Below are 21,689 nucleotides of genomic sequence, written 5' to 3' on the forward strand. Positions count from 1 at the left end.
GCAAAAATAATGTTAAATAAAATCCCAAGCTCCGGTGAGCGGTCTCTCACCGAGTTCTCCTCAAAGTTCTTTTCAGTAGTAGCAAATGCTGTAAATACGGCAAGATTTGCGACGTCTTTCATAAAAACAGCATTCCGATAATACTTCCCTCATCGTCAGGGCTTAACTCCCATGTCACATCCAGAATGTTTGCCCCAATCCTTTAATGAAATCGACCGTCAAGAGTTCATTTAATTCCCCTGCGATGTAGTTGCAAACGAGTTACACATTCTTCAAAAGTTACACTGCTTTAGCCCACAAATATTACTGTCCCGCGATGTGACACACATTGCCATGGTAACCTCAACGCAAAATGGCAATATTCTCTCTTCACCAACCTTAAAAACGTGTGGTAAAGAGTCTGGTAAGTCCCAAGAGTCGTTTCCATGGTGACGATATGAAGACTCAGTGTAATGCTCCTAAACAAAGACAGCGCTAAAATGGAGGCACGCAAACTGCGTAGCGCTGGGTGGCTTTGGGCACGTCGTTGCTTTAAACGTGCAAGTGCGGCATAAAAAGAAAACTCTCTTACGTCACAAAGAACTTCACCGCGAAGGTAAGCTTCACGCGTATCTCTGATTTAAAAAAAAACCACAAAGACAGTTAAAGTGTATGTGGCGCATTTCAAATCGCGCATTTCCCATCGCGCAGTTTGAGTAATGTTGATGGAAAACATTCGCAAAGTACGTGCAGACACTTTCCGCATGACTGCGCTAAGTTTCCAAATACATGCGCTGCGTGTTCTTCACTTTGAAATGTTCCAGGCACACAATGTGACAGCTCAAACTGCTTAAAAATACATCCGCTGTGTGTTATTCACTTTTAATTCATCCAAGCTCACGAAGTGACAGCTGAAACAAACTGATGCTCATCTTTCTTCATAACCCCACGGTGCTTTTCCTCTCAGCTGCTCGATGACAGTCAGTAATTACAGTCCTGAACAGCACACTTGCTGAATTAAGATAACTTGAACAGCACGCTTGGTGAATTAAAATAACAACAGCCTTTTAATGGCCTTATGCACGTAATATTGATGTCTGCGTTTTCACACACTAGTGAACTTCGTCTACTCTGCCACAATATCAAGCACATGCAGATCTACACCCTGGGTTTGCAGGCCGTCCTGATTACATAGGACACTGGTGGGACTTACCAGGGTGGATGTTTTGTCTTCTGCTTCAAACTCTCTTTAATTTAGAAGTTCTTTCAACACACAATCTCAAGTATCTTGAAAAGTTCCTTAATACTTGCTTTTACTTTGCGCTTAGGGTTCTTTTCTTCTTGTTCCCGTTGTCTGCACGCTGTAAATCTGCTCCAAATTGTCCCAAAGTCGCCAAAAATGTTGTAAATAGATGCTGGAGCCTGGTATCATGTAGGTTACTTTATTTTAAGTCTTCAAGATGGTAAGTTGAGTTACAGAGAAGACCCACCAGGAGTGACTAGCTTGCCACTCAGCCTGCCTGGTTCCAACTGCCAGTTGTCACCAGGTCAAGCCCCAAACACTCCATGATGTCACCCAAGGTTCCAGTGGTGACATCATGTGAGTGACCATGAAATCCCCAGAGGTAGAAAGAAGACAGGCTAAATACAACACATACCAAAGACTCTTTGGCAGGCTGAGGTGGCTGAGAAGGTGCGCAAGCACCAGCCTGCTAATCAGAATCTGAGGAAGACATTCTTCTGTGCCAAATCAAAAAGGCACACAGAGCAAAGCAACACAGTCTAACCACAGAAAACTCCAATAGGCAAATAAACCAAAATGATAGATTCTACCTTTTGAAAATATAGACATCCATCGCAATCAATCACAGAACTTTCTTGGGGTGTGTTTCCTCTCCTGGACCTCTTGCAAGACTCTTGCAAGTGTCTTGCGAGATTCTATACAAATTATTGCTTTATATATTGAATTAAACAATTCCTAAATATTTTCCCCAACTTAATCAACACCTCTAATGTCTCCCTTTGTTCACAAGAACAAACACTGTTATTAACTTAATTTCAAATGTAGGTTTCTCGCGGGTGCTTTCCGAGAGCCAATCAGAAAGTACAGCCCTCTCAAAGTCTACACAGGGGATTGTGTGTTCGACTCTCATGAGCGTCTTGCGAGAGTTATCAGTTTTGAGAAATTAAAATAAATATAACAAACATATATAAATGACTCCCTTATTATCGCTTACTATTAAATAATAATTGAATACTTAAAATAGAATTCTATACAATACTTTAAAATGAAATGTATAACTCTACTATCTCGCGAGTGTCCAGCGAGTAGATTGCGAGCCTCTTGCAAGAGTAATGAAACATCCTAATAATAGACTTACATAGATTTACATAGTGAAAACTAATACTATACATTATTGCAAAAGCGGATTACACTTTTCTGAATTATAATTACAATTTTAATGTAAAAACAGATTCAAAGGCTATGAAAAGTATGGCATTAGAATATTAATGAACTTGCTGAGAAGATGTCTCAATATGAGAGTTACAAGAACTAAGGAGATGAACTTTGTGTTATGCTCAGACATTATATTTTAGAAACATTTTGCAAACTGTGCACTCTTTCCTGTTGTATTACAATACAAATCTATTCCCTTTTAAAATAATGTCCGCACACAGGATATTTTATTCAGTTATTCTACCATGGACCTAGAACTTCACTGAAAAAAATAAACGTTAAAGTAACGTTACAGTTAGGTGTATTAAAAAGATTTGTTTTTGTTTGTAAAAAAGCCTTAGAAATTCACTAAAGTAAGGTTATAGTTAGGGAAAATTATCAGTAACAACATTAACATTTTGAACAAAAAAACCACACAGAAGTTCACGCCATGGCCGTGCACTGAATATGACCTCGTAATAAGACACCACTCATTGTATGTTCTATGACATCATTTATGACATCACTGACAAAATATCAAATTACATCATTGATGACATCACAACCATCCACTCCACGCAGCTCCGCTGTACAACACAGTACTCTACGGTATGCAACTCCACTCTACAACACTCTACTACACTGTATCCTACGCCACTCTACTCCAGTGCGCCATATGCCCCTCTACAATAGTCCGCTATACGACAATCGACTCTACGACACTCTCCTCGATTACACTACAATTAATGACTTCTTAATAAATAATGCTCAGCCCTACCATTTGAAACACATTTTAAGTAAAAATGTGAAACCTGGAAATTCCATGAAAAATTTGACGGGAGATGTTTTAGTTAGAAAATGTTATTTATTCTCTCTATACAAACCCAACTTAAATGACTCAAACATTAGAAAATTATACTTATAAATTAAATGTATTATTCACTCTGCACGCTATAAGTTACGCACCTCTGTACACAGTGTAACTTATAACTTAAAATTTTCATATGCACTTTCTTCATATTACTATAAGTCTTGCACCTCCGTACACAGTGTTGTCACCTAATGTACCACAATGAGTGAGTAGTGAGTGACACCCGCCAAACATGAAAAGGTCCCGGATGATGTTTATAAAAAATTGCTTTGAAAAAGTATAGGGGGCGTTTGCTCACTTCCTCATGCTAATAACCCCTGGGACCCCATCCTCGGGGCCCGCCACTATATTTACGGGGCCATGCGGACCTCCTCCCTGGGCCAATTTCAGCTCTGGGACCCCATCCCCCGGGGCATGGCCATACTGGAAAAAAGGGGGGAGGGACCCACAGACCCTGTCCCAGGTTGGTTTTTGCCCCAGGGACACCATCCACTGGGGCCTGGCCACATTGCAATAGGTGGAAGAGGGCACGCATCCACCGTCCCAGGGCCAATATCGGTCCCAGGGACCCCAACACTGTAGTTGGGGCCATGTGGGAGCCTCAAAGTCCCTGCAACCCCAGCTTGCTCCCCACCTCCAACGGGAGCTGCCGTTGCTCCCGCCCGCAGGGAGCAGCTAAAAATGCTGCTCCATGCGGGTGGAAGCAATCCTTTCATATGTTTCCCTGCCTGCTTCAGTGCGGCCAGGGAAAAAGATGAAAGTGCACTCCCAGAAGGCTGGAGCATTCTTTATGCTTTTGCGTACTGGGAACAGACGTAGGGGCTAATTACGAGTCTTGTGGTCATCAGTAGGTAGTCATAGTTAGGACCAAAGTTACCATAGGAAAAGAGTTTTTCTGTTTTGCCAATAACTTTGGTGCTGCTTGACGAATCTTTACAAAATTTTCAAAAACGTCCCCTTTTTGGTTCAGCTGCTGTGTTGACAGTTTCCGGTGATCTGTCAAGTGGGGGCCAAGAAAAAAGGGGGGTCTCCAAATATGTTTACCCACGTTATGTCTATGGGGATTTTTCATTCTTTGATCACGACTACAGGCTGAACTGCTGAACGGAATTACACCACATTTGGTAGAAAGCTAGATGCTTGTTCAGAAAGTGTGCTTCTTATGATTTGGTGTAGATCCGTTCAGTAGTTTTTGAGATATTTAACTATAAAAAATATAGATATCTGGGAAGCGAGTGCTTGCAGGACTCACAGATCCCACTAAAATTTGATTAGCTACCAACACTTCAACCAGGAAGTGTTGGCAGCCATCTTGGGACTTGGCTTGAAGCCCAGTCCCATAAAAAAAGTAAAAAATAAAAAAAGGGGGTAGGATAGGAATACCTTTAACCCCCCCCAGATATGGTGGGGGTCCCAGAGAGACCTCAATGAGGTTTATTGCATTTTCTTCATTTTAATTTTGCAACAAATTCGGGGGTGGATCAGTGAATCCGCAGCAAGATTTAAAAAGCCCCTGGGTGGGCCAAATCCCAGGAGCATGTTTTAGAGTAATATGGGGAATGCCCATGTGGCACCCCTGCTCTCCAGGGGCCACCACCTCCCCGGGGCAAAGAAGTAAAGTGATGAGGAGGAGGCCAGTTTGGCCTACCCCGCAACCCCATGGATCTCCACCTCCACTGGGCTTTAAACTAAAATAATGCGGAAGGCTGCGCGGACCCGCCCGCAGCCCCAGGGACTGTCACCTACCCGAGACTTTATTAAAAAGAAATGCAAGGGGACATGTCCCCCCGCAGCCCCGGGAACACAACTTCCACAGAGAGACTCAATGAGGTTTAAAAGCATTGTCTTCATTTTAATTTTGCCACAAATTCAGGGGTGGATCAATGAATCCGCAGCAACATTTAAAAAAGCCCCTGGGTGGGCCAAATCCCGGGGCATGTTTTATAATAATATGGGGAATGCCCATGTGGCACCCCTGCTCTCCAGGGGCCGCCACCTCCCCGGGGCAAACAAGTAAAACTGAAATAATGTGGAAGGCCGCACGGACCCCCCCCCCCCCGCAGCCCCAGGGACTGTCACATACCCGAGACTTTATTTAAAATAAATGCAAGGGGACATGGCCCCCGCAGCCCCGGGAACACAACCTTCACAGGGCTTCAACTTTCAATAATGGGGGGGTCATGTGGAACCCCCCAGCCATGGGGACGCCTCCTCCATGGGACTTTATTAAAAATAAATGCGAGGGGGTTGTGGCCCCCCTGCAACCCAAGGACCACCACCTCCCCGAGGCTTTAACTTTCAATAATGGGGGTCATGTCGACCCCCCCAGCCCTGGGGACCACCACCTTCCTGGGGCTTTAGACAAAATAAGTGTGGGGGCCATGTACCCCCAATCTGCAGCCCTAGGGACCACACTCTCCCAGCGGCTTTAACTTTCAGTAATGAGAGGCCCGGGGACCGCCACCTCCACGGGGTAATAACATAGTAATGGGGGGCCACCTCCCTGGGGCTAAATGAAACAAAGAAGTGGGCCACACAGCCCCCCTCCTGGAGCCAAAGATGGCCCTGGGGACCGCCAGCCCCCATGGCCGGCTCCTGCAATGTCCTGGGGTGCCCACCCCCAGGACATGGCAGTTTGCTATGGCTTGGTGGGAGAAGCCATAACAAACTCTGCTTTGCTTTGGGTAAGTGAGAGCAGAAACAATGCACTCCCTTACTAGAAGTGGACCAGAATTGCTTTTCAGAGGGAGCTGTATGTTCAGCAGCTCTCTCTGTCGAAAAGAAATGTTGGCTCCCACAGGCTGTTGGGAGCCGGCAGGGACTGCCCGGGCATTCTGGCTCCCCCCACAGTCCCCAACAAAGTATCAGGGTGCCCTGGGTGGGACCAGGGCAACCAGACTAGAGGCCAGACCTCGGGGATGAGTTCCTGGGCCCGAAATCAGGCCTGGGAGGGAGGCCACATGACCCGCTCCCTTTTTCAAAAAATAAATAAAAAATTGCTTGCCCCGGGTGATGGGGTTCTTGGGCCGAAAATAGCCCTCCATTTCAATATTGAAAAAAGAGGCAATGCCCCGGGAGATGGCACGAAGCCCTCCTCCCTTAATTTTTAATAAAAAACCTCTGGCAAGTGATCGAAGGCAACGCCTCCTTTACCACCACTCTGCAAACACGCCTCCTGGTGCGCTGCCGGTTGGAGGATTAAGTCCCCTTGGGTCCAGAGAGTCCTTGGAGGTCAACAAGGGCTCCTGTTACCTCCAGTAAGTCCCACACAGTGGGATTGCTGAGAGTTCTTCAGAGGCCATGCACCCTTTCTCTACCACTCTGCAAATGTACCTCCTGATGCACTGCTGTTTCTGGGATGCTCAGGGTCCTAGTGGGCCAACTACCCCTCTGAGAGCGGAGAGTTTATCAGAGGCCACGCCCCTTTTCTCCACCACTCTGCTAAACACACATCCTGGCGCACTTCTGGTTGGAAGATAAAGTCCTCTTGGTTCCAGAGGGTCCTTGTGGGCCAACTACCCCTCCTGTTACCTCCAGTAAGTCCCACAGAGCACAATTGCTGTAAGAACTTTGGATGCCATGCCCCCTTTCTCCACCACTCTGCAAACACACCTCCTGGCTCGCTACTGCTTGAGGGATGAACCCCCTTTGGCTCCTGAGGGACCTTGGGGCAAAAAGCTCTCCTGTTACCTCTAGTAAGTCCCTTACAGCTGGATTCCTGATAGCTGGTCAGAGGTGCCACCCCCTTTCTCCACCACTCTGCAAACGCAACTACTAGTTAAACAACCATAGAAATTCACTTAAAAATCCAAAGGTTACAGGGATGTTATAGTTAGGAAATAGAATTTGAAAGATTTTAGAAATGCACTGAAAAAAACAAAGGTTACAGGGACGTTACAGTTAGGAAAAATAATTTAAAAAACCTTTGAATTCACTGACAAAACAAATAGGCAGTTTAACACCCACTCACTCACTTGTACAGCCACTCACACAACCATTCACTCACCTATACAGCAGTTCATATAACCAGTCATTCACCTGTACAGCCACTCACATAACCACACATTCGCCCATGCAGTGACTGGCACACTCACTTATTTACCTATACAGTTACTCACCCACTCACACACCCAGACAGCCTCTCAAAACAGCCACTCACTCAACTAAACAAACACTCACACACTCCCTCACACACCCACCCAACCACTTACATACCCATTCACATATCCATACAAGTACTCACACATTCGCTCATTCACCCATACAGCCATTCACACACTCTCTCTAATACAGCCACTCACACATCAACTTTCTTAACCAAACACCCACTGAAAGAGCCGCTCACTGACCAACACAGCCACTTACTCACTGACTCACTCATTCATACAGCCATTCTAATACCCACTCACTCACTCATACAATCACTACACTCCTACGTATCCACATATAGAGCCACTCACACTGCCTCTCACTAACTCAAACAGCCACTGACACACTCACTTACTCACCAAGACTGCCACTCACACCGCATGTCACTCACCCACACAGCCACTCTCACACCCTCTTATACACTGATAGTGCCACTTACACACCCATACTCACAAGGATACATAAAGTCACACAACCACTTGAATAATATACATTAGAAGTAGTATCAATCAGAAGTAGTGTACCTAGTATGCTAATTCAACTTTAGTAGTAGGTTAGTATATATGCTTAACACCCATAAACTCTTGAAAAATCTTGCACTTACTTGATGATGTCATCAGTGATGCCTCTGACCATGTCATGAGTGATGTAAAATGTGAGGTCATAAGCAGTGCATTGTGGGGGTCATAAGCTATTGTTAGCTCGGGCAACTATAACTGCTGAATTTCACTGATTTTGTACAAGTGAAATCTCAGCCTAACTATAACAACCCTGTAACCTTTGGTTTTTTCTGTGAATATATATATATATATATATGATGTATATGTGATCAAGTCCGGGTTTCCCGGACGAAACGCGTCATGTTGCTGTCCCCGTCTATGGATTAAAGCACTTCATCTACTTCTAACTCCTCGTTGTGTGGTCTGTACCTGGTTGTGTCCGTTCGTTGTTTCTGGCACCTCAGGACTGTGGATTTCTATATATATATATATATATATATATATATATATATATATATATATATATATATATATATATATATATATATATATATACACACACGCACACATATATAAAACACAAAGGATACTCACAGCCTCGCCATGCGCTGCTAATCACCCCCTATATTACATCATTCATGACATGATCTGTGACATCATTGATAACATGACTGCAACAGTTGAAATTACAATTGATGACAAGACTGTGCATGGCATGGTGCGACTTATAGTTACTTGAGATAACTATAACTTATGAATATAAGGGTTTTTTAGAGTTTAAAACATTATGGTCCATATTTATAATTTTTTCATGCAGCACAATGCTGAGAGCCACCATGCTGTGCGGTGTGAAAGGTAAACGGGAAGGAATGTGCCATATTTAAGATTATAATGTGCAATCTTGTCCTTTCCTAGGGCTGGCACACTTTTGGCTGCATAGCACTCATGCACGCACCCTTGCGTCATTGTACAAGGCTGCCTTTGTTGTAGGCAGGATTGTTTTTGTGCAGGAAGGGACACCTACCTGCACAAAAACAATCCTTAGAGAGATTTTCCTCTTTCTATGTGTGCTGCAGAATGCAGCACACACAGAAAGTGGAAAAACAAGGAGAAATAAAAGTATTTTTGCTCGTTATGCCTCACATGGTCTACCAGGGCTACCACTAATGGTAAATCTGGGAATGCGCCAAAATCCATGAGTGAATGCATGGTAACACCCATGCTCCACCCATGGAATGTCTCCCTGAGGCAGAGTAACGCAAGGCAGTGATTTGCATGGTCTTGCATTACTCTAGATTTTTCAAGCCATGCAGGGCCATTCAAGGTGGCCTTCCATGGCTTTATTAATGTCACTTAGGTTTGGCGCAAGAACGAAGCAAAACCTTGATAAATCTGTCATTGTATGGAGGTGGATGATTTAGCATTGACTCAATTATAAAGCTATCATTTATCTTGCTATCTGAAGTAAGGAAATTCTTGAGACACGATGAAGATTTCAAGTAAGATATTTAATTCTGACTCTCCAACAAGCGGCATTCCCTGCCTGCTGCCGTCCCAACTGTCTCTCTGGATTGGCATGCCACCGCAGAGTCTAAGTAGAACTCTGACGATCGGCATTCCACCCATCAAGACTACAATAAGACGACAACCAAGTACAACATATCCTCATTCGTTATAATAAACAAACAACACATGAGGAATACAAAGTACAAAAGTAAAACAAGCAATGATAAGAATAGACATGAAGTGAATACATTGTGTTGAGGAATAAAAGATAAAGAAAAACAAAACATTTTCCAGAATATAGAAAATTAATTCACAACATAGTCATAAATATTTCTTGTTGTTTTGAATATTAATCCATAACAAAGTCTTCACACTTCTTCGGTGCTTGATGCAATCTAACTGGTAAGTGACGTTCAACATCACTACAACCAACAGCCATCCCATTCCCTTTGTCAACAGAAGATGAAAAGATATTTGAGCTAGAGAAATCATCATTTTTTTTGTACAAAGCCAATCTTCTAAAATTCCATTTTTGACCATTCTCAAGAACAACATGCCATTTATGAACTTCTTTAACTTTCATGGGGTCAGAGAATTTGTTTGGACCAGTGTCTCTTCTACCATATTTAATTTTGATTAAATCGCCAACTTCAATATTACCAAAGCGTTGCGATTTAGAAACTATAGTGTCATGTTCATACATCCAAAAAGGTGTGAGTTTAGTTTTTGGTGGTCTACCTCTCATTCTCATAAAAAGTATTTCACCAGTAATACTGTGGACCGTGGTGTTGTGTGCCCAAACCATATCTTGTACACACCTCTGAATATTTTGTTGTCCCTGTATGGCCAACTGAATTCCACCCTTAACAACTCTGTTCATTCTTTCTACTATACCATTTCCCTGTGGGTTATATAGAGAAGTACACATGTGTTTAATACCATTGTGTTGAAGAAAATTGCGCATGACATGAGAAGTTAGTTGCGTGCCATTATCAGTAATCAAGGTATGTGGAAAACCTCTCATAAAAATAGAGTTAAGGCATTCAATAACCGTGAGGGTAGTGATGTTTCTTAAAAAGTTTACTTCAAGCCATCTGGAAAAAACATCAACTAAAACCATACCAAATCTTAAATCTCCTGGAACATATTCCAATGGGCCAATGAAATCAAGATAAACTTTCTCCCAGGGTAGATCAGAACTACTAGTAATAGATCATTTGCACATGGAATTAGTTTTTAATCGTTTTTCACTTTCTCTACACAGAGAACAATTTTCAACCCGAGTTTTAACGTCCTCGTCAAGGCCTGGCCACCAAAACTGACTTTTTAGTCGTTTAGCAATATTAGTCTGCCCAAGATGTCCTTCGTGGGCTAACAAAAACAATTTCATCCTGAGGGCTCTGGGAGGAATAAATCTCTCACCCCTCAATATTAGATCATCAGAAACACCAATGCTGAGTTCATCTTGTAATTTATCAAAAGCACGTAAAGAGGGTTTCACTGAACCTTCACGTTTCCATCCCAAATGAATAGAAGTGATCAAATCACAATGATCAGAGTCATTGATTGCAGCTTCATGCCACTCTTCTTTAGAAATAGCTTTTAAAACTTCAACATCATCAATGCTAGTCACACAACAAATTACCTCATCCTCACAATTAAAAGAATCTTTTTCGGATAATGGAAGTCTTGACAAGCAGTCTGCTTGGACATTTTTCCAACCCGTGATGTACTCTAAATTATAAGAACATTCTTTCAATTTCGATGAAAACCTCATCAAACGAGGTGAACCTTTATTGGCACCTCCCGGGCTGAGAATTTTAATCAATGGCTTATGATCTGTTCTAAGAGTGAAGTGATTGCCCCAGATGTATGTACGGAAATAATGTACACCCCAGGCTGCCGCAAGAGCTTCACGCTCAATAACTGCATAGTTCCTTTCAGCACTGTTGAGTGTACGTGAAGCAAATGCAACAGGTTTCTCAACACCCATCTTGTTTTGAGACAGAACAGCTCCAATTCCATGTGAACTAGCATCAACTGTGATAAAGGTATCTTTGCCAGATTCAAACGGTGTGAGAATGCCAGCATTGATAATTTCACATTTGATGTTCTGAAAAGCATGTTCTTGCGGAACATCCCAAGAGAAAAGGGCACCTTTCCTTAACAACTGCCTCAATGCTTCAGTTTTATGTGCAAAGTTGTCAACAAATTTCGAATAGTACTCAATTAGTCCCATGAATGACTTTAACTGTTCTTTAGTAGTTGGTGTGGCTACATCTTTAATTGCATGTAATAAATCTTCTTTAGGTTGTACCCCTGCTTCAGAAATGGTGTACCTCAAATAATCTACTTGTTTAGCAGAGAATAAACATGTATCCTTCCTCAATGTAAGGCCAACATTCTGTAAAGAATTCAACACATTTTCCAAGGTTACATTGTGTTCACCAAGACTTTTACCAGTGATGAGAATATCGTCTTGAAAATAGTGAACATTAGTGAAGTCCTTGAGAATGTGATGCATCATACGTTGAAAAACGCTAGCGGCTGAAGCTAGGCCAAAAGGTAACCTCTTGAATTGAAATACCCCCTCCAATGTAAGAAAAGCTGTTAATCTTCTAGAATTGGGATGTAAAACAACTTGATGGTAAGCTGATCTTAAGTCGAGTTTGGAGAAAAATCTTGCTTTGTCCATCAATAATACCATTTCAGAAATATTGGGGAGGGGAAAACTGTCAACAATGATATTTTGGTTAAGGGACCTAAGTTCCACACAAAAACGAAGTTTGCCATCCTTTTTTTTAGTAACGACAATCAGAGAAAGCCATTTTGAAACTTCTATTTGTTCAATGATATCTTGATTTTGCATATCAAGCAACATTTCTTTGACTTCCTCACGGACTGCGATGGGAATTCTCCTAAGGGGATGTTTCACAGGAATGGCATCCTTCTTGAGTTTTATTTCATGTGTGTACCCTAACAATCTTCCTAAATCAGATCGAAAAATATTTTGAAATTTAAACAGAATTGACTCAAGACTGGGATAATCTTCTATAACCAAAACATGTTCGGGAGACCTAGAATCAATAATGATGTGTAAATCATGTTGTTGTGTCCAACCTAAAATTGCCGGGCCATCTTCTGAAACATAAACTTTGCCCGTGGCTTTTCGCCCTTTGAATTCTAATTTGGTCTCCATAACACCTTTAATATCAATGGTTTCACCTCATAACCTTTAGGAGAAACATCAGTGGACAAAAGGATATAATCGGGCCAACATTCTTTAAAAATGCGAAAAGGAATGATGGTGAACATGGAGCCTGGATCTACTAAAAGAGATACAGAAACATCATTCAACACAAACACTGCCCTTGGTCTTTGCAAGGTACCAGAGGCATTGTCTTCAATGCATAATGTAATTTCGGATAAAATAGGTTCATCATCATCAACAAAAGCAACTCTATTTTTTCTAGAATTGTTACACACAGCACTTAAATGACCTTTTCCCCCACATTTTTTACAAGTTTTATCTCTTGCAAAGCATCCTGCAAAGTCTGCAGCATGATTTTCACTTCCACATCCGAAACAACCTTTAAATTTACTTTTGTTGTCAGTAAAAACTCTTGTCTTAGGTCTTACAAGTTGTTTAGTTTTCACTTCAGGATTGGTAGGTAAATCTTTTTTTTAAACAACATTAACGGTTTCATCTTTTTTAAGTACTAAGGAACCCATTTCTTGCATACACTTGTCAGATTCTTCTACCACTTTGGCGATGGTGATAGCCTCAAGCAAAGACGTTTTTTTTGCAGCCCATAGTTTCTCTTGCATTCTCTTATTTTTGCACTGTACGATAAGTTGATCACAAATTAGTTGGTCACACATATTGCCGAAATCACATTTTAGTGCAAGTTCTCTTAAGCTGGTGAACATTTGATCTACAGTTTTGCTTCCCTTTTGGGGAACAGTGTAAAATTTATGACGTTGCATGACAATGTTAACTTGTTTTCCAAAGTATTTTCCGAGTCTCTGCTTGGCTTCGATATAAGGATTTTCGATAGGTTGACCATCAGCACCTATAATCTCAGGTAAAAATGTAAAAGCATGTTGACCTGCTTTGCCCAAAGAATTTAATAGAATGGCTTTTTTCCTTGAGTGTGGAAATCTAAGACCGTCTATGGCTTCCAAATATTTTTCAAAAATACCTATCCATTCTTCCCATTCAATATCAGGAGTATCTCCCTCTGCTAAAAACGAAGGGGGAGGAGTAATGGTCTGGGAAGCTGCCATATTGAAAAGAAAGCCAAAGGTGAAAGAAATTGTTGATGAATTATGCTGAAAAGGGCATAACATACACTGCAGCTAAAATAATATGGTGTATAGGTGTGCAAATCACCGCAATATGATTGTAGGTAATTTGCAAAGAAGGTGTGCAAATCACCGTGAAAAATAAATAAATAAATAAATGGCAGTAGTGCAATTAGTTTTATTGAAGATCTGCTTATATGGTGTGCAGATCACCGTGTGAATCGAATGAAGGCCAATGTAGAATAATTATAGAAACGATGTTTTAATCTGGTGTGCAGATCACCGTGTGAAACAATGGATCTGCAGCAATCCGGCAGAATGACGAGTAAAGTGACCACTCTTTGACGTGCTGACTAAAATAATCAGACTTAGAGTCTTACGAGGGAACACAAGAAGAGTATAGACGTGCTGGTTAATGAAGCCAGGCTTAGCGTCTCGACGTGCTGGTTAATGAAGCCAGGCTTAGCGTCTTGGTAGTCCTGCAAACGCGAGCTTGTGCGTAGCTTGAGCGTCTTGAAGGTGACGTCAGAGTCACGAGAATGCGAGCATGAGCCTAGCTCGTGCGCATACACAGGATTTTAATAAAGAAAGTTCAACAAAAAAATGCGAGTGAAATCTTAGAAACGTGGTCGGGAAAACAAACAAACAGTGAGGAATTACCATCGAAGAATTCCGCTGAAAATGATGCCGGTACACAACACGTACGCGTGGATTCAAAATGCTGCTGGAGAATCAGGAATGATGGAGGAGCAGGCCAGCGTCGCCAAAATGAAGTAAGGAAATTCTTGAGACACAAAGAAGATTTCAAGTAAGATATTTAATTTTGACTCTCCAACAAGCGGCATTCCTGCCTGCTGCCGTCCCAACTGTCTCTCTGGAATGGCATGCCACCGCAGAGTCTAAGTAGAAATCTGACGATCGGCATTCCACCCCTCGAGACTACAATAAGACGACAACCAAGTACAACACTATCACTATCCACAGCTGCATTCTCTGTGTCATTTGTCTCTCTATTCTTGTTCTTCTCTTCTTGTTTACCTTTCCCCTCTTTTGTGGTTAGTAAAGGAAATAAATTAACTTCCTCCATCATGTCAGTTCTTCAGGCTTTTTGTTCTGCATCCCACCTAGCATCCGCACTAGTGTGTATGGCTTTCTTGACTCTTCCTAGATTCTCTCTGTCTCAAATGAGCCACATGTTCCCAGGCATGAAGTGCTTCAAATTGTGTTGGTCTAGAAGGTAGCTTAATTTCATACAGCTTCCTCCTTAAATTCTCAATAATTCTCAAATGAAATGTCCCATTACAAGGAAATTGCAATGCACCATCTTTCTCAGTAATTCTATGCCATTGTTTGTGCTAAATATGTGTGAAACCCCTCTTCTACTGCCATAGTATGACCTAGCATACCTTCAGGTCTCGCCTCTATTCCCTTTCTAACAGGCACATTTACATCTTCCCTTATCATTCTTTGCAATGCTTTAAAGAATTTCATTTTTCAATCAATATATGCAATATTCATAAATGACTTTCCGCTGTAACCAGGAAATGATTTTTCTATCCACAATGTTCAATTCAGTGATTACAACCAATCCCAGAGTGCCTCAGGGAAAAGAGGGGTAGCACAGCGGTCACGACGGCTGACTCCAGAACAGCGGGCTCACAGTTCGATCGCTGGCAACGGTTAGCCCAGCACCATGTGACTCTGGGCAATAGCTCCCTTAATCTTCCCGACAAACCCCAGTGCCTTGACACCCTCGGGTACTTGTTTGCGCGTTACAAGTACTGGATTTCATTTAGTTTTTAATTTCATCGTGTCATATTCAACCAATACCAGTGCGACACCGAATGACCTATACCTGCATGGCACACTGTGACATCAGTTTCACTCCTTGCAGCAGCTGACCCTCCTTTACAATGTCTCTCGAGTGCGTTCTCTAAGCAATTCACACAAAACAATGCAAGCTATTTTCACAACTAATTTTGCCTGCTCCTCTAAAGAAATTTAAGATTATTCATACATATAGGAGAAAACTCAGAACTATTCTAACGTTCACTTCAAGTGAAACCTCAACAAGCTGGATATCACTCGGGTAAATACACTTATTTCCTGTGCACTGAGATCAACTATACCACCCATATCTCACAATCATACAAAGATAAAATCACTATCACTAATGCTGTCAACGACGTCTCACAACAAGCACCACAATACAGCAGACAACTACACCTAGTGAGTTCTACACTGCAACCAGACTTTACATCTGGTATCTTTCTATCCCGGGATCTTAGGCCATGACAGACCTGTAAACCACTTCAACTTCTCTGCATCAAGTTCCACACATCACCTTAAATCAGCTCCACATAACACCATACAGTCATTTCAAAATACCACAATCTAAATATAAGCAATATCAATGTGCAACCCTATTGATACTCACACTCCTCCATTATTACAAGTCATTTCTGGACCGCTAAAACTCCATCAATCCTTTGACCAAACCATGGGCTTTTGGGGGTTTGACTGGGCTTGGGCAGTTTCTAGATAAGTGTTAGACCTGGCACCTTGGCGTGAGTCTCCCTTCCACTTTTTGCTGATGTGCCTCATGTGTTTTGCTGGTGTTAGCTGCTCAGGGCACTGTGCCACTGCCAATCAGTGCCACAGTGCAAGTGCTCCCTATGAAAAGTGTATACATTGATTGGTTTCCATGATTGGCTTATTTGGTTTACTTTAAATATAAACAATGGTTCTGTCGGGTATGCACCTAGTTGCCTTAAACCATGTACATATCTGAAATCTCTTAAAACCAGTGCATCATAATATTTTGCATCAGATGAGGTTAATTACATAGACTAGTACATACAAAACCAAACCAGCAGAAGAGGGTCAATGAGGTTTTAATCACCAAGTCTACTTATTCGTGACTTATTTCTTGTCCTGACCCATATATAAATGCATAGAAAAGTCAATCTTCACCTATTATTTTACAACAAACGGCGCAACAGAGCAAGTGAGTGAATTGTGACAATTCGTGCATAGGTGATAAAAAAGTGCTTTATATACAAGTGAGTAAAAAATGGGAGTGAAGGTAGAAATCAATTCAATAGGCCAGGTATTTCGTTAGTTGGCATGATTCGCCATATAAGTAGGCACTTGAAATTGTTGGGAGACCGCTCGCGAGCGGGCTCATCAACGGACGATAATTTACCTTTATCGATCGCCGAATACCATGCGGCTGATCGTCAAATTAAAGATACGCTAACAGACACCGAGTGGGATTCGAGGGCTGGATAACAAGCGATCTCCCAACAATTCCAAGTACCTACTTATATGGCGAATCATGCCAACTAACGCGAGCTTGATTCTTTGTAAATAATCATCCAGGATTAATCTGATTTGATGACAGCTTGACAGATACAGTCTGAATATTAATCCACCACTGGATTAATAGGCGCCTACACCCTTACCTATGTTCCTGTCCTGAGGAAGACCCGTACAGACCTGCAAATCAGGCGTTATTAGGGTCGAAACGTTGACGACATTAGACTATAGGACCAGTTGATTGAGTCCAGGATACAAAAGCTAAATAATTTAGCACACTGGACTACATGATCTTTGAACTTAAGAAATACCTGGCCTGTTGAATTGATTTCTACCTTCACTCCCATTTTTTACTCACTTGTATATAAAGCACTTTTTTATCACCTATGCACGAATTGTCACAATTCACTCACTTGCTCTGTTGCGCCGTTTGTTGTAAAATAATAGGTGAAGATTGACTTTTCTATGCATTTATATATGGGTCAGGACAAGAAATAAGTCACGAATAAGTAGACTTGGTGATTAAAACCTCATTGACCCTCTTCTGCTGGTTTGGTTTTGTATGTACTAGTCTATATAAATAACCTCATTTGATGCAAAATATTATGATGCACTGGTTTTAAGAGATTTCAGATATGTACATGTTTTAAGGCAACTAGGTGCATACCCGACAGAACCATTGTTTATATTTAAAATATACTGCCCAGGTTCTGAGGGATACTGGGTGACCCCATAAGAGACTTATATAATTATTTGGTTTACTGTCAGTCCCCAGTAAAGTGCACCAGGAGTGCCAGGGCTGGTAAATACAAATGCTGCTGGTGGGCCTGCAGCACTGGTTGTGCCACCCACAGAAGCGGCCCAGTAAAATGTGTCTAAGGTCTGCCATTGCAGAACCTGTGTGCAGTCTGGTACTGTCATGCTGGCTGGGTAAGTGCATCCACTTGCCAGCCCCTAAACCTACACTTTACTGCATGTGAGTCACCCCTATGGTAGGCCCAAGGGCAGGGTGCATTGTAAGTATAAGGTAGGACAAGCCCTGATGTGTGGGGCATGTCCTAATAGTGAATTACAGCCATTTTAGTTTTTCACTATTGTAAGGCTACCTGCTCTCCATAGGACAGAATGGGCTGCTGGAATTATTACACCATATAATCCTAACAGACTCAGAGAGCATGGTAGAAAGTCAAGTTTAGTATGCCTGAACTCAGAATAATAAAATACTTCTTTTAGTAAAGTTTATTTTAATATCCTGTGTTTGCAAATGCTACTTTTAGAAAGTTAGCCTTTGCTTGCCTAACTATTTCAGCCCGCCTCTGCTAGGATGTGTATCTGCTGTCTGGTTTCTGTGAGTGACAGGGCTGGGGAATTCCAGGAGACAGTCTGGGCTGCCAGGTGGTGAATAGAGAGATTACATCAGGATGGGTGGGGGGAGTGCCGCTTGACTCTGAATAGGGCTGTGCTCTACCACCACAATGCTGGCTCCACCTCCTGCGGAGCGTCTGATGTCTCTGCCCTGCACCCTGAAAGAAGCAGCAAGAGTCTCCAAAACAAAGTGCTCCAAAACTGGGTTGAACCAGGCTCAGGCCCCCTGGCCTGCAAGAACAAAGGATTTTGCGTATAAAAGTTGGAGCCCTGCTCCTAAACATCAGATGCTGCTTGTGAACCAAGAAGAACCCTCTACCAAAGGAGAAGAAGAAACCCCACAAAGACTTGCTGCTGTTTGAAGGACTTGCTGCTGTTTGAAAGACTTGCTGCTTTTTGAAAGACTTGCTGCTTTTTGAAAGACTTGCTATTATCTAAAAGGAATTTGTGCTCACAGCGATCTCCAAGGGCCTGGAAGCGAGCTGGCCCCCTGAACTGAGCCCCTGGACCATTGGGCTCTTCTCCCGCCTTTGCTGAGAGTTGCTGGACTGCCTGTGTCCCTGCCCGCTGGAGCCGTTGCTGAATGCGCCTCGAAACCCTGGCTTTCTAAAGCCCGCGCAGTACCGCCTGACTCCGTGTGGCCCCGCTCCTCATCGAGCCGGAGTCCGCACCGTAGCCTGATTGGGCCGCCTCGCACCGTGCTCTCTTTTCCCCCATCGAGCCGCATTGCCACCGCATCCAAGCCGCCACGACCCAGCCAGCTTGTGTCCCGCAAGGTACGGCCCGTACACTGCAGGCGTACTGAACCGCACCGCACTCTGCAGCGCCTGAAGCCGCAACTTCTCTGCATCAAGTTCCACACATCACCTTAAATCAGCTCCACATAAACACCATACAGTCATTTCAAAATACCACAATCTAAATATAAGCAATAGCAATGTGCAACCCTATTGATACTCACACTCCTCCATTTTTACAAGTCATTTCTGGAACGCTAAAACTCCATCAATCCTTCGACCAAACCATGGGCTTTTGGGGGTTTGACTGGGCTTGGGCAGTTTCTAGATAAGACACCCTAACTCCCTCATATCAATGGAAAACCCTCCGACGTGCTACCAGATTTGATCCAGAATTTTCCGAGTTCACTTATTTAGCATTGGTCCTCCAATGGACCTTTTTGTCTATCTGAGAGGTGATGGGATTTATCATTAAGAGTCAATCAAATTTCAATTATAAGTGCAACACATTTGGTTACACAATGACGACCAGGAATTGGTAGCCAAGTTCAAAATGGTTATTACAAGAAGGGCTCCCAGTTTTATGGTATTTATTTTTTATTTCCATCTGTACATATGCATATTTATTTTTGGACCGTCTTAGTAGCATTTACCCAAATTTATGTTGTGTTTTGCAAATAAAAAGAGTCATAAAATGGCATATTTCCACCTGCACTCACCATGCACTCATACTTTATTGCCTGTTCTGTTTTAGGAAATTAAGCAGTCACGTATAGCAAAACACTACACCCAAAAGTAAAAATCAGCATTATATATTTGTTAACATATGCATGTATTTAGGGAAATCTTACCCTGTTTTTTTAACTTCCTATGCTGTCTATCTGCACAGCTGTTGTCCTGGAAATCACAAAAAGTAGCATAGAGAGTCACCCACACGAAGCAAAATTGTCCATATTTTTCTACTTTTAAAAACTAATACAAACAAGAAACAGATTGTTTTCTGTCTGTATTTATCTGTAAAAATCTGTAAAAATGGAAAAATGGGAGCCTTAATTACAAGTTAATAACCAAATTCAAATAAACAACTCTTAGTACCGTGCTATAAAGATACAGAATGACAACAGGGATCCCCAGAAGCCAGAAGAAATCAATACAAATTAGTATCAAACAAACAAGCAGTTCTGTGCCTGCAATACTAAACAATAACATTAAGATATGGTGCTCATAGAACAATTTAAGACTCTCTCGCCTATACATTAGAAAGCTAGGAATTCAGAGTCCAGAGGATGGTTTAGGTGAAGGAATCTTAGAAAATCACAGCCACAGCCTGTGCAGGTAAGAACGGATGAGCGGTGGAGCAGGGTTGAGGGATATTCGACAGACGACCACGAGGGAAAATTAAATAAATAATTAATTTATCCTCATTGTCGTCTGTCAAAATCCCCACTACCGGGCCCCACTGCCCCACTGCTCTTACCTGCATGGGTCACGGCTGGCAAATCAGGGAAACTTCATAAAGGAAGCCATTTCAGCACAAAAAGAAATCAAATAAGAAAGCATTAGCATCTCAGAAGCTTGGTCAAGAGTCTTCTTTGGGTCACGAATAAGTGTCAACCTTAGCCACATTTAAGCAAAAATCAGAAAATGGCATTGGGGCATAAAACCTCTCTAAGTCCTTCAAGCTATCAATGCCTCAAGGAAGGAGGGAATCAAGGAAAGGTGTCTGCTAGAATCTGCAAAACACTGGTGAGAACTCAGGAATGCCTGTGCATGGGTATCTGGAAAGGATCTGTGTGTCAGTCCAAGGGGAACAGTATATTATAATGTGCAAAGTCCATTGGGTGACACCCCCTAGATCACACTATCAGGGGTACATTGAAATCCAAGAATCACCACATTGCAGACTGCAACATTTCCAGTTTATCCCACACTGAACATCGGAACGACATCTTTCCCTCAAACACATGTAGGTTGTAACTTTTAAACAATAGTTCATTCAGTTAGAGCTCTGGTTCACTGTGTACCCTGTGTACCTTTACTAAGTCATTTTCTCATGCTCCTGTTCCTCTATCTCTAGTACAGTAATGCATCTGTTCTAAACTAACAATCCATGTGAATACCAGCAAGAAATGTCGAGCTAGTCAAAAAATTAAATCAGCTTTATGAAGCATAGTGTAACACAGAACCCCAGGACCCCCCCACGCCGCACGGCCCACCAGCTGAAGGCGCGTCTCTCCCCCAGCGCCACAGGTCCGTCCCTGACCTCGGTGCCCCCTCGCTGCTGCTTGCTCTTTTTCGCCCATTTTGCCCTTCTGTGCCTAGCTTCATTGTTTTGTAATATATTTACTGTATTAGTGCTTTTTTCTGTAAGTAGGTTTTGTTGCGCTTCGTCCTTTGTTACTGTACCCCTGGTGTGACCCCCCTCCGCTCCCCGCTTCCCGCCGCTGCTCCCTCGCGGCCCCGCCCCCTTTTCCTTTCTGTTTCCCCATTGACCGCCCCGCTCCCGCCTCCCAGCTGCTTCT

The 21,689-nt window shown here is 42.5% G+C and overlaps 1 protein-coding gene across 3 annotated transcripts in view; it reads right to left on the bottom strand.

Moving 5' to 3' along the window:
• The window catches only part of TBCEL (tubulin folding cofactor E like), a 526,320-nt gene that overhangs the window by 399,914 nt on the left and 104,717 nt on the right, over nucleotides 1–21,689 (bottom strand). Inside the window, exons 3-4 of one of the 3 annotated variants that reach the window (XM_078682157.1) lie at nucleotides 20,019–20,064; nucleotides 14,408–14,531 (exon numbers count right to left, since the gene is read on the bottom strand). The exons of 1 other annotated variant lie outside the window; for it this stretch is intronic. In XM_078682157.1, coding sequence (XP_078538283.1) covers nucleotides 14,408–14,410 — 3 coding nt within the window. In that variant the 5' untranslated portion in view covers nucleotides 14,411–14,531; nucleotides 20,019–20,064. The remainder of the gene's footprint in view (nucleotides 1–14,407; nucleotides 14,532–20,018; nucleotides 20,065–21,689) is intronic. One more of the 3 variants, XM_078682156.1, reaches the window with a different exon arrangement.

The sequence above is a fragment of the Lissotriton helveticus genome, chromosome 3_1 (assembly GCF_964261635.1).
Source record: "Lissotriton helveticus chromosome 3_1, aLisHel1.1, whole genome shotgun sequence".
NCBI lineage: Eukaryota > Metazoa > Chordata > Amphibia > Caudata > Salamandridae > Lissotriton > Lissotriton helveticus.